The sequence below is a fragment of the Tursiops truncatus genome, chromosome 1 (assembly GCF_011762595.2).
Source record: "Tursiops truncatus isolate mTurTru1 chromosome 1, mTurTru1.mat.Y, whole genome shotgun sequence".
Taxonomy (NCBI): domain Eukaryota; kingdom Metazoa; phylum Chordata; class Mammalia; order Artiodactyla; family Delphinidae; genus Tursiops; species Tursiops truncatus.
The window spans coordinates 47,384,666-47,398,425 of record NC_047034.1 but is presented as its reverse complement, the minus strand read 5'-3'; the positions used below and the strand labels follow the sequence as shown (position 1 = coordinate 47,398,425).

The 13,760-nt window shown below is 37.6% G+C and overlaps 1 protein-coding gene across 1 annotated transcript in view; it reads left to right on the top strand.

Annotated features, from left to right (window-relative positions):
* The window catches only part of DHX9 (DExH-box helicase 9), a 51,875-nt gene that overhangs the window by 2,996 nt on the left and 35,119 nt on the right, over nt 1–13,760 (top strand). Inside the window, exon 3 of the mRNA XM_019952576.3 lies at nt 10,890–11,004. Coding sequence (XP_019808135.1) covers nt 10,890–11,004 — 115 coding nt within the window. The remainder of the gene's footprint in view (nt 1–10,889; nt 11,005–13,760) is intronic.

Sequence of the window (13,760 nt, the reverse complement as noted above, 5' to 3'; positions counted from 1 at the left end):
TTTTATCTTTGGTTTCTAGCAGTTTCACTGTGATATAACTATGCATGGTTTTCTTTGTACTTATCCTGCTTGGGGTTTGCTGATATTCTTGAATCTGTAAATTTATGTCTTTCACCCAATTTGGGAAGCTTTGGGCTATTATTAAAAAGAATTCTTTTTCTGCCTCATTTTTTGGTCTTCTTTTTCTGGGACTCTTATGTTACGTGTATGTTAAACTTGCCGATATTATCTCAAAGGTCCTGGAGGCTCTCTTCTTTTTATCCTGTCTCTACTCTTCAGATTAGATGATTTCATATATATATGTATGTTCAGTATATGTTGAATATAATCAGTGTATTCAGGTTCACTGATTGCTTTCTCAGTTCCATTTTGCTGTTAAGTCCATCAGTGATTTTTTTTCAAATGTTTTTTCATTTCTAGAATTATCACTTTTTTTAACAAATTTCATTTTTCTGATAGTATTTCTTACCTTTTCATTTATTATAAGCATATGTTCATAATATGACTGAATTTCCTTTATGTCACTGACCATAGTTACAATAGCTGCTTTAAAATCCTTGACTGCTAATTCTAACATGGCCTGCTAACATCGGGCCATCTCAGCTTGGGCTCTGTTGATTGTGCTTTCTCTTGAGATTTCTCCTCTTTGTATGTCAAGTAATTTTGGATTATATCCTGGGCATTGTGAATACTATGCTGTGGAGACTCTAAATAATGTTATTCCTCCAAAGAGTATTTATTTTGTTATTGTGTTGTTAAGCAATTAATTTAGTTGGACCCAAACTGCAAACACTATCTTTTGAGTGATAGCTCAAATCTCACTTCAGTTTTCTGATCCTATGCTAGGAGGCTTGGAGTCTTTCCTGTATATATGTAGTTCAGGGGTTAGCCAGAGATTTGGGGAGAGTTTATACACAAAATTTGAGATTGCTCCTTTCCTTTCCAGGATTCCTTTCGCACTTTTTAGCAGCTTTGGTTTCCCCAAATTCTTACCCTCTGATATGTCAGGCCAGGAAGACTGGGTTTTCTGTTGAGTTTTAGCTGCCTCACATGGTCTTCCCTAGAGCTAAAAGGCATAATAAACAGGAATTATACCCTTGCTATTTCTTGCTTTCTCATTTCAAGTTCCTTCCAGAATCTGCCAGCTTTTGTTTACTTTTTAGTGCCTGTGTATAGTCGAGGGGGTTTTAGGGGTGTTTTAGTTCTTGTTTTTATTTTCCTAGAGCTCACGTTATCTGCAGGAGTCAGTCTAGTAGAAGCTTACTTGGGCATACCATAAACAATATCCTACTTTCAGTTTTTTCTTGTTAGCATTTTAGCACATTCAGATTTTTCCCATTAAATGCTCTGAATATGCATTTTCTGCTTTCTCCCTCACTTCTTCCAGCTACACTGGTCTTCTTGCAGTTCCTCAAATATACTGGCATCTTTTCCACCTCAAGACTTTCGTACTTAACTATTCCTTCTGCCTGTAGTGCTCTTCCTCAGCCATCCTGTTTAAAATTGCAAATCTGCCGTTACACTGGTACTTCTTATTTCCTTTCACTGTTACATTTTTCTTCATAGCACTTACTAACTTATAGCCTGCTGCTTCTCAACTGGAAGTCATCTTGTCCCACAGGGATGTTTGGCAATTTGTGGAGACATTTTTGTTGTTACAACTGGAAGGGAGTGGTGGTGACGCTGACATCTAGTAGGTGGAGGCCAGGGGTGCTGCCAAATATCCTACAATGCACAGGACAGCATCCTACAACAAAGAATTATCCAGCCCAAAATGTCTGTTATACTAAGATTGAAAAACCTGCTTCTAACCTAGTTTTTCCCCCTAGATCGTCATATTAGAATTAAATTCATGAGAGCAGAGGATTTTTTTGTCTGTTTTTAGTTCATTGCTGTGTCTCTAGCATCTAGAATAGTTCTGGCCCATATAGCAGGCATTTAATATTTTTTGGTTAGATGAATGAATGAATGGTGAATGGATGAATTTGGAAAAATATTATATCACAAGCCAGTCTTTACTTTTAGATACCATCTTTATTTCACCTCCCCATCCCTGCCAAACCCTGTTTGTGTCACTTCACTTGCGTTTTCACTCAACAGAATGCACTTGCCAAAAATGACCTGTTTCTAAATGCAAAGGATACTTAAATTTTTTTTATTTTAATTTTTTTTATTTTTTGCGGTATGCGGGCCTCTCACTGTTGTGGCCTCTCCCGTTGCGGAGCACAGGCTCCGGACGCGCAGGCTCAGCGGCCATGGCTCACGGGCCTAGCCACTCCGCGGCATGTGGGATCTTCCTGGACCGGGGCAAGAACCCGTGTCCCCTGCATCGGCAGGCAGGCTCTCAACCACTGCACCACCAGGGAAGCCCTACTTAAATTTTTTATCGTGGAAAGTGTCAAATGTGTATCAAAGCAAGTATAGGAATGATATGAACCCCTATGTTCCCATAATCCAGTTGCAACCTTTTTCAGCATGGCCAATCATGATTCATCTCTATAATTTCTATCTATATTTTTCCTTCTGGATTATTTTGTAGCAAATCCCAAACATCCTGTGATTCATCTGTTACTGTTTCAGTTTGTATCCCTAAAAGATAATCCTTTAAAAAACATAGCAATTCCATTATCAAACCTAAAAAAAAAAAACATTGAAGAATAGTTTCTTAATATTCCCAAATACCCTCAGTATTCAGATTTTCCTTGTTTCATAAATCCATTTTTAATAGGTTATTTAAATCATGCTCCAAATGATGTCCATATACTACAATTGATTGATATCTAGTCTTTTAATCATTAGATTCTCTCTCCCTCTTCCTTTGTCTCTAATTTTTCTTTGGAATTTGTTGTTGAAGAAAGCATGTTATTTATTCTTTAGTTTCCCACAGTTTAGATTTTGCAGCTATATCCCTCTGGTATCATAAAACATGTTTCTCTGTTCCTCTATTTCCCATATTTAGTGGTTAGATTAGAGACTTGATCAGATTCAGATTTGTTTGGGGTAGAGGGGCAGGAGCAAGAAATTTCCAAAGGTGATGGTCTGTACTTCATCAGGAGGAGGTGCATGATGTGACGTTAGCAGCCATTGATATCACCGTGTAGATTTATTTCATTAGCACATTCCTTTGATTTCTGGCTGGAATACTTTTATAACAAGAAACCGCCTTAAAAAGCAAAAACAGAACCTCTCCTTATCAATAATTTAGTCACTCTGAGATATAATTTATACAGAAAAAGCAAGATAAATGTTTTGATTCTTTCCCTTTAACAATTAAAAGAGGGCTTCCCTGGTGGCACAGTGGTTTAGAGTCTGCCTGCCGATGCAGGGGACACGGGTTCGTGCCCCAGTCCAGGAAGATCCCACATGCCGCGGAGCGGCTGGGCCTGCGCATCCGGAGCCTGTGCTCCGCAACGGGAGAGGCCACAACAGTGAGAGGCCGGTGTACCGCGCCAAAAAAAAAAAAAAAAAAAAAATTAAAAGAAATAAGTTTGTCCCTAGCATCTTCCAAAGGTTACCAGCTAGGTTTTTTCCCACAATTATTATGAACTCATTGATTCAAATATATAACATTTTAATCCATTATTTTTATTGTTGATGTTTATTTTAAGTTGTCCCATTTTGGACCAGTAGGACCCTCTTCACATTGATTTCTAAGTTCATTTAACCTTAGTCTTTGATCACTTTCATGCTTTGTGGCATACCATATGTTTGGCTCAACTTGAATTTTCCTATCTCAGATCTGGAATCAGCCATTTCTTAAGATCCCTGGTTCTTTTCACTGGGGGTTGATTTTTAGAGGCCACAAACTGAGTGCCAAGAAGTTACTACTAAATTGGTCATTGTTTTAGCTTTTTCAGTGTACACAGCTTGGGAAAAATTTTTCCAAGACAAGATATATTTTGAGTTCAACCTGATGCTTCCAGTTTAAATTCAGAATTGCAGGGCTTTTGCTTAACTTCAGTGTAGATCTGTATGTCCATTTTTCCCCAATCCAAAAACCATGGTTCCTTGCAGTGCCCCAACATAATTACTCTGTTGCTTTATTCAATATACATGTACAACAGTCTCCACTGTAAATTCCACTGCTACCACCAATAATACAATTACTGAAAAGTTTAACATTTTTTGCAATTTTTTTCATATTTAGGGTGTATCCTACTATAGACATACAAATTACTGCACTTTAAAGTTTGAAATAATTCCTGTTCGTGATCATACTCTCAGCTCTGTACTCAGGTCCATCTGTTTCATTTTGCTTTTGATTTTTAGGGATCACCTTTTTAAAATTGGAGAACTGAATTAAATAGTTACATAGTTTTGATGTTAAATTAACAAAAGAAGTATATTTAGAAAAGTCTGGCTTCTGTTCCTGCCTCCTCCATCCTTTTTCCTGTCTTTCAGTTTTTTGTTTTTGTTATATAGTTTTGGGTCAACCTTTTTCTAACTATAAGCAAAAAAAGAAAAAAATGTATATGTATTACTATCCCTTATCCCAACTCTTTCTTAAATTAACGCTATCTTATTCTGTACACTTTTCTTTTTCTTTTCCTACCTGTTTTTTACTTCCATAGTACCATAGTTTATTCAACTAGCCTCTATTGATAGAGTTTTGTACTATCTTTTTACTGTTACTTACAATGCTGACATGAATAGCCTATATATTATGTATATGTATGCATATGAATTTTTGTATTTTTGCTAGTCTGTCTGTGGGACAGATTCCTTGAAATGGGATTGCTGGGTCAAAAGATATATGCCCATGTGATTTTGCAAGCTATTACAGTTTCTCTCTCCATAGGATAGGAATTGTATTATTTTGCAATTTTCACCATTTCAGTCATTTCCAGTGGTTCTCAATAGGGGCAGCTGCCCCCCACCGGGGTGGGGTGTCAGTGGCAATATATAGATAACGTTTTTGACCAAGGGGGCAGGGGTGGGCTGCTACTGGCATCTAGTGGGTAGAGGCCAGGGACAGTCCCCCACAACAAAGAATTAACTGTCCAAAATGTCAGTAGTGTCGGGGTAGAGAAACCTCAGTCTACCACCTCACCACTGCTCTATTTTTGTCAGTCTGTGGTAGATATCTCAGTATACCTTTAATTTGCCTTCCTTTTATTTTGAGTGAAGTTGAAGATCTTTTGGCATTTAAGGACCATTTGCATTTCTTTTTCAATGAACTTGTTCATATATTTTACTCATTTTTCTGTTATTTTTTAAGTTATTTGCATATTAGCAATAGTAATCCTTTATCTGTGATATGTTACAAATATTTTTTTTTCCAGTTTGTCCTTTATATCTTTGTTTTTGCATGTGGTATTTTTGCCATACCAAAAAAAGATGTTCTTAATGTAAACTGAATACTCCCCCACCCCTCCCTTTTTTTACCGGTATTCAGCTTTGTTTTTCACATCCTCCATCTCAACACACTCTTCCTTTGTCTTCTCTATTACCCCGTCTTCGTGATTTTCTTCCTGTCTCTGACTGCTCCTTAATTTTGTGTTCTATCATTCCCTCACTTAGTAGGGTATGGTCCTATACCCTTAAGTATTCCATACCATAGTTATCCCATCCTTTGTTCATACTACTCTGTAAGCTTTGCATTCTATCAGGTATTGGTACTTGAATCTTTTTTGTAATGAATGCATCAATCCTTAACTTTTACTTAGACTAAACCATAATTAATCTTTTGATATCACTTGACATGGAGCTTATATTTCTTCATCTTGAACAAAACCGTTCACCTCAATAGATCAACTTTAAACAAACAGGCATTCCCCAAAAAAGTGACCGCAGTGAGAATTTATGAAACTTCCCTGCACAACTTGTCTCTTTTCCTAAACTTGAATTTTTAAATTATGTACAGTGAACAGTTTTTCTGGCCTTGCTTCCTTCTATTAGATGAAAATCTTTTTGGTTTTTGATGGGGATTTTGTTTGATTTATTCATAGGAACAGTATGCCCTCTGAAATAATGAACCTATTTTGTCACCTGTGTTGGGTGGGGGGTTGGTCACATCAATCTGTAGGTGAGTCTACGTCGAATACTGTGTTGAATTCTTAATGTAATATTGCAAGATTATCAGAATGCTTGACCCATTGTACATTTCACTGTATCACCTATATCAACAGATTTAGTAGTTTTGGTAGTCTTTTTAAAAATTATTTAATTTAAGAGAGAAAAAGTGATAGTGTTTTAATTTGTTTCTTTCGTTATTAATAAGTAGACCATTTGTTCTAAATGTTAATTATTTCTAACTTCCTTCTTTGAATTGTCTGTTTGCTTATCTATTGGTAGTTCATGTTTTACTATTAGTTCTCGAATTTAAAAAAATAACATTTTTTACAGTGTTTAATACATGTTCATTGCAGAAATTTTAGAAAACATAAAGATTATTAAAAAGACAACATAAATAAACCATAGTATTGCCAGTGTCGCTAAAATCTGTATTTTTATTTAGATATTTAAATGTGTATTTTAACACGATAGGATACAAATTGCGTATAGTATTTTATAACCTTGTTTTTTCGCTTATCTTAATATAATAAACATTTTCTCATGTCATTAAACCTTCCTTAGGGCAGAGCCAAGTTTATGCACGATGACACGCCTTTTAATACCCCTTTCTGCATCTTTTTTTTTTTTTCCCCTTTCTGCATCTTAATCTTAATTGATCAGTAAATGTAAAAAAGGAAATCCTTCCTGTCTTAGTGCTGCTATAACAAAGTACCATAGACCGAGTGGCTTACTTATCACACTTACGTAAGCTGCGAAGTGTTAAGATAAAGGTTCTGTCTGATTCAGTGTCTGGTGAAAGAGCTCTCTGCTTTGCTTTTTTTTTTTTTTTTTTTTTTCAGTAAGGGCACTGTACCCTTTCAGGTGGGCTCCACTCTCATGGCCTTATCACCTCCCATAGGCCCTGACTTCTGGTACTATCACATTGGAACTTAGGATTTCAATATATGCATTTTGGGGAGACTCAGGCATTTAATCCATAATACTCCGCATCACTGGAAAGTAGGAGGTTGTCCCACTAACAAAACCTCAATCTTGAAGAATCTTTTTCTTAAGTTGATGTAGATAGAGAGTGAGGTAGAATGGAATTGTGGCCCTGGAGTGGCAAGGTGGTGGAAAGAGGAAAGACAAGTAAACATTGTGGCACCAGTGCTGCTCACTGGTTTTTTGCTGGGACCTGGCTATTAATGGTGTCCCAGGAGTAGGCTGTACTTTGCCTCAAGCCCTATGCTATCTGTATAAAGAAATCTTTCAGTCAAAAAGATTGAAAATAAAGACATAAATAAAGCTGTACCAGGCAGATGAAGTACAAAATAAAGTAGGAGTAGCAATATTAATATCAGAGCAAACTTTAAGGAAGGAAGCAGCAAGGACAACAAAGACAAAGAAACATCAATTCACAGTGTATCAGTCTGTCTAGCATTAGAAATACTAATGTTTGTATTGGCAAAACCAAGATGGTAATGGGAGACAGTGGCAAAGGGACCAAAAAATTCCAAACACTTGGAAATTTGAATTCTTAGTTCTAAGTGAAAATTTAAAATTACAATCACAGACTGTTTAGATAACATTTTCTTTCAAAACTCTGGAGTGCCAGAGGAATATTCTATTCAAAGGAACATCATCGAATGCTTTTATTTTTATACAAGGAATAGTTTTTTAAATGAATGGGCTAATAAGTTTCAATTCAGGAAGATAACACCAGATAAAACAGGAAGAAATTAATAAAGGCAAAATCAGAAATTGCTGAATTAGAAAGGAAAAAAGTATCAATAAAAGTGATAAGTAAAAATTTTTGATGTTCTTTGTAAAAGATAAATAGTCCATCCCAAGTCTAATTAAGAAAAAAGTAACTAGATTCACAGTCCTTTATCAAAAACTCACGTGGTTAGATGGGTTTGAGAATGCAGCATGTTTCGTATTTGAGAAAAGTAATTTGTTGCACATACCATATCTTATGACACCTCTAGCAGATCTGAGTCAGAACTCTGTAATCCGACTTTTTTACTATATCACATTGATGAGTCTAGAAGAAATATCTACTCAGTGATCAACTTAATAGAGGTTTTAAAAAACACATGTGACAGGATTAAGTGCTTATTACCAATAAGGTACTTGGGAAATGGAGTAGAGAAATACTTCCTAGACATGCTAAGAGGTATCATCTAAAAATAATAGTGAACACTGTATTAAAAAAGTGCTGCTCAAAGTGTTTGTTACAGTTTGTGAGGAGGTAAATATAGAAATGAGTAAGAATTTAGAAATACTTAATGATGTTTTGACAGTAAACTTGTATTTGTTGAATCTAATAATTAGAAAACTTGGGTTTGTATTTTATGTTTTTCTATTTCATATTTCTAGGAATTTATTTTTGGTATATTTTACAAAAATATTGTTCCCAGTGGATGAGGGGAAAAAACTCAAAGCCAGTTCTTCATTGCGGATAGTTGGAGATGCCCTGCTCTAGGGGAACTTCTGTAAAGTTAAAACAAGACCAAGGTGTCCACTGTCACCACCATTACTCAGTGTAATGCAGTAAATAAAAAGGAATATGTAGAAAGAAATGAGGTGTAAATATTATAAAGAATCTAATTGGACACATATCTTACTATAATAGTAAAAATTATAAAGAACTTGTGCATATGTAGTTTGTAGGACCTGTAAGAACAGTGCAATGGATTTTCACTGAAGGATAGCATCAAGAACTCTTAAGAGTCTGAGATTTTACCACACTTGCAAGCTAACCGTTCAGACTGCCACAGTTTCATAGATACTGACAGAAGACACAAGACTTCTGAGTCAGAGACAAAGGATGTTACTCATGGGATAGTAGGCACCATACTCTTCATGTTTGCCTCAGTTCCCCCTTGTCCCTGAACCCCTTGGGGGACGGTGTGGAGTAGGTCCAGGTGGATGCTGAGGACACAGTGGGTCTGTATCACAGCTGAGGCACCTGAGCTTAAGGAAAGCCCCTAGTGTTGGGGGGCTGCTGGCAAACCTGCCGGCTATCTTTATCATACTTGTTAGGAAACAAACCTGCCTCCTACCCTGGAGGAAGATATTGTCTTCATCTTGCAAGTTTATTTGCTCTCCAAGCATCCTTGAAAAAATGTTTAAATAAAACTTGAAAAAGCTTGAGATATCTGTGGGGAATTGTCTCAGCAGATAGAAAAGTGATGAAATGTAGACCCACATATTTGGGCGCGCGTGTTACTGGAAGATGTCGGCCGGTGGGAGTGTTATTGTAAGACAGCAGCCAGCTCATTGTCAGGAAGTCCGTTCTCCCTGAGTAAGTTCTATAAATTTAACATAATATTTGGTAAAATAGATGAAAAGGGTGATTTGGAAAAATTATTGCTGAAGAATTTGAAGAAGTTAAAAGTATTAGCCATCCCTACTATATATTAATAAAGATTTTTAATTATTTTTAGTTTGCAGTAACTAAATTTGCATGATACTAGTTTCAAGATGGGGAGGGATGGTGTATGCATACATGTGCCTATGTGTGTATGCAAATAACGTAGAACAGGTCTCAGGATAGGAAAGGCCATTTTACTGAGGTGTCACAGCAGAAACTAGATTTGACTGCGGAAACAAAAACAAAATCATGTTAAGCAGCGTTTAACAAAGTTAAAAGGAAAAGGACAAATTATTTTGCAACGTGTATGACACAGTGAATAGCACTGAAATATTAAATTCTTAGAAATTAGTGGGAATGATGAATTATCCAGATAGAGTAATGGGCAAATAAAATGTAAATGAAAATAACCGGTCACCGTAACAACAAAACAGAACTAATACTGGTAAAGATGTAAGACGTATGCTGTAATTCCGAGGATTGGTGAGGCTGTGGGGAAGTAGGTTCTCATATAGAGTGCAAGCTTGGAAGTCAGCCTTTCTGTGGAGCGCTATGATGCTTTTTTAAATCTTGATGCCTTTTAACCCAGCAAGTTCCCTTTCGTGAATTTTTCCCAAAAGAAATAAGCCAAAGTACAAAGAGTTTATGGCAATGCTGTTTTATGATTTAAGATTGGCTACAATCTGAATGTCTGCTAACATGGAGACTGATCTCTAACAGTTCCTACTTTTCTTTTCTGGTAGTATTGTATTATACTTGACATACTGTGTATTTACTTGTTGTTTATGTAGCTCTGTAAGAATACAGAATTAGAATGTAGCTGTTTGAATATAGCTCTGTAACTACAGAACATCTGGTTGGTTCATTATTTTATCCTCAGTACCCATAATAATGTCTACCACGTAGACGTCCCTTAACAGATGCTTCTTGGAAGTTGAACATATTTATAAAGGTATTAAGTGGAGGGACTTCCCTGGTGGTCCAGTTGTTCAGAATCTGCCTTCCGATGCAGGGGATGCGAGTTCGATCCCTAGTCGGGGAGCTAAGATCCCCCGTGCTGCGGGGCAGCTAAGCCCATGCATTCCGCAACTACTGAGCCTGCGCGCTCTAGAGCCTGAGCACCACAACTAGAGAGAAGCCCATGTGCCGCAACTGAGACCTGACACAGCCAAATAAATAAATAAATAAATATTTTATTTTAAAAAAGATATTAAGTGGAAAAGGTAAATTAACTATACAGCATAAACTTTTTGTGGAAAAAAGATCCCACTTTTTGTGGAAAAACTGTATTCATCTACATAATTATGTAATCTCCAGATGGAAAATTATGAATATTTTTACTGCCCTATCCTTTTCTGCCTGAAATGAGAGCATAACAGTTTTATAATACTGAAAAAACAAAGATGTTAATATTATGAGGAAAGGAGGGGTGACACGTGGACCTCCTCTAAGAATAAGAATTTAATATTTTCTGAAGGCGAAATTACTGACACTGTCTTGACTTTTCAAACTCTTGCAGGTAGCACCCCCTCCGCCCCCAATTACTGATGCACCTGACAGCACAGCAGATACTGGTGGAGGTTTACCAACAACCATGGGAGGACCTCTTCCTCCACATCTGGCTCTCAAAACAGGTAAGGGACTTGAATGTGTGCACATGACTGAGAATAAGATACACGATCTTGCATTCATCATCTTTCTTTCTCACTTGGATAGATAGAAATAACTATAGTAAACTCATAATTTTCAGAGAACCTAAGAACCACATAATACCACCAGATTATTTAATCTCTTTTATAAATTGGTACAGCTCAATTCCTTGCTGTCTTTAGCTTTTACTAGTTTTTGATCCCTGGATAGATTTTGCACAGGCTAGAACATTTGGTTAAAGGGGTCTTATTTACTGCTCTTTCTTGTTTCTAACTTATTTCTACCAAATATATTGTAGGCTTGTTTGTTTGCCCTATGGATCCCAGTCATTGCTGAATTCTATATATACCAAAACTTTATTAGTGTGTCCGCTGTAGGGTAGATTAAGTGGAATATTTGTCAAATTGCCTAAGTCTCAGATCCAGTGTTTATGAAACAAGAATAGCAGTAGTACTTACTTATAAGATTATTATGAAGAGTAAACTTTTAAAAAGCATATAATAAACTTGATAGAGTTTCAGTCAATATTAACTACTATTTTTAGTTATTCTGCTTTCTCGTCAAGATTCATCACTTTTCAACACCTTTTAAGCTTCTCCTTATTTCCGTCTCTAGCACTAGTAGTTAGCTTTCTTTCAGGATCATACTTAGCAAAGAAACCATTTTATCATTTAATCAGCTATTATTGGGTTGGCCAAAAAAGTGCCTTTGGTTTTTAAGTAAAAATAAAAGGCACATTTTTCATTTTCACCAAGAACTTTATTGAACAACGTATCCACCCTTTTTGTTCCACTACCTTCTACCATTTTTTAGGCAACTTCATAATTCCATCTTCCCAAAACTTTTTAGCTTTTTGAGCAAAAAACTATTCTAGGTGCCTTTTACAGTCTTCCAGGGAATTGAAATTTTTCCATTAAGAGAATTTTATAAAGAGGTAAATAAATGGAAATCTGAAGGTGCAATGTCTACTGAACACGGTGGATGAATCGGAACTTCCCAGCCAAGCTGTAGCAGTTTTTGCCTGGTCATCAAAGAAACATGTGGTCTGGCATTATCCTGGTGGAAGGTTATGCGTTTTCTGTTGACTAATTCCAGACGCTTTTCGTCAAGTGCTGCTTTCAGTTGGTCTAATTGGGAGCAGTACTTGTTGGAATTAATGGTTTGGTTTTCTGGAAGGAGCTCATAATAGAGGACTCCCTTCCAGTCCCACCATATACACAACATCACCTTCTTTGGATGAAGACAGGCCTTTGTTGTGGTTGGTAGTGGTTTCGTTTCGCTTGCCCCATGATCTCTTCCGTTCCACATTATTGTACAGTACCCACTTTTCATCACCTGTCACAATTTGTTTTAAAAACAGAATGTTTGGAGGCTTCCCTGGTGGCGCAGTGGTTGGGAGTCCGCCTGCTGATGGAGGGGACGCGGGTTCGTACCCCGGTCTGGGAAGATCCCACATGCTGCGGAGCGGCTGGGCCCGTGAGCCATGGCCGCTGAGCCTGCGCGTCCAGAGCCTGTGCTCCATAACGGGAGAGGCCACACAGTGAGAGGCCTGCGTGCCGCAAAAAAAAACCCAAAAAAACCCAAAAAACAGAACGTTTGGGACTTCCCTGGTGGTACAGTGGTTAAGAACCTGCCTGCCAGTGCCGGGGACATGGGTTTGAGCCCTGGTCCGGGAAGATCCAACATGCCATGGAGCAACTAAGCCCATGCGCCACTACTGAGCCTGCACTCTAGAGCCCGCGAGCCACAACTACTGAAGCCCGTGCGCCTAGAGCCCACACAGTGCAACTAAGAGTAGCCCCCACTCACCACAACTAGAGAAAGCAGCAACGAAGACCCAGTGCAGCCAAAAATAAATAAATAAAATAAATTTTAAAGTAATAATTAAAAAATAAATAAAAATGGGGCATTTTCATTATGTTTAAGTAGAGAATCACATGCAGGAAGTACGGTCAAGAAGCTTTTTCTGCTTAATTTACGTGGAACCCAAACATCAAAGTGATTAACATAACCAAGCTGGTGCAAATGATTTTCAGCAGTTGATTTGGATATTTTGAGCATGTCAACTATTTCCCATGTTGTATAACATTGAATGTTCTTAATTAATGTCTCGATTTGATCTCTGTCAACTTCAACTGGTCTACCTGACCGTGGAGAAATCTCCAGCACGAAATTTCACAAACCGCTTCTGACACGTTCGCTCAGTCACCGCACCTTTTCCATACACTGCACAAATCTTCTTTTGCATTTCGGTCGCGTTTTCGCCTTTCTTGAAATAATAAAGCATAATATGCCGAAAATGTTGCTTTTTTTCCTTCCATCTTCAGTATTAAAATAGCTACACAGGGCTTCCCTGGTGGCGCAGTGGTTGAGAGTCCGCCTGCCGATGCAGGGGACACGGGTTTGTGCCCCGGTCCAGGAAGATCCCACATGCCACGGAGCGCCTGGGCCCGTGAGCCATGGCCGCTGAGCCTGCGCTCTGCAACGGGAGAGGCCACAGCAGTGAGAGACCCGCGTACCGCAAAAAAAAAAAAAAAAATGACTACACAAAAATTCACCAATTTTGATAAGTCTTTTATTAAATGCTCGCTGATATGACAGCTGTCACATACAGTCTAACAAAATTGTTTTAAATGAAGTTAAAGACAACTTTAAGTGCTCCTAGAGCCATCTTACAGGAAAAATCTGAATGAACCTTTTGGCCAACCCAATACATATGCAACAACTTAAAGCTACATTG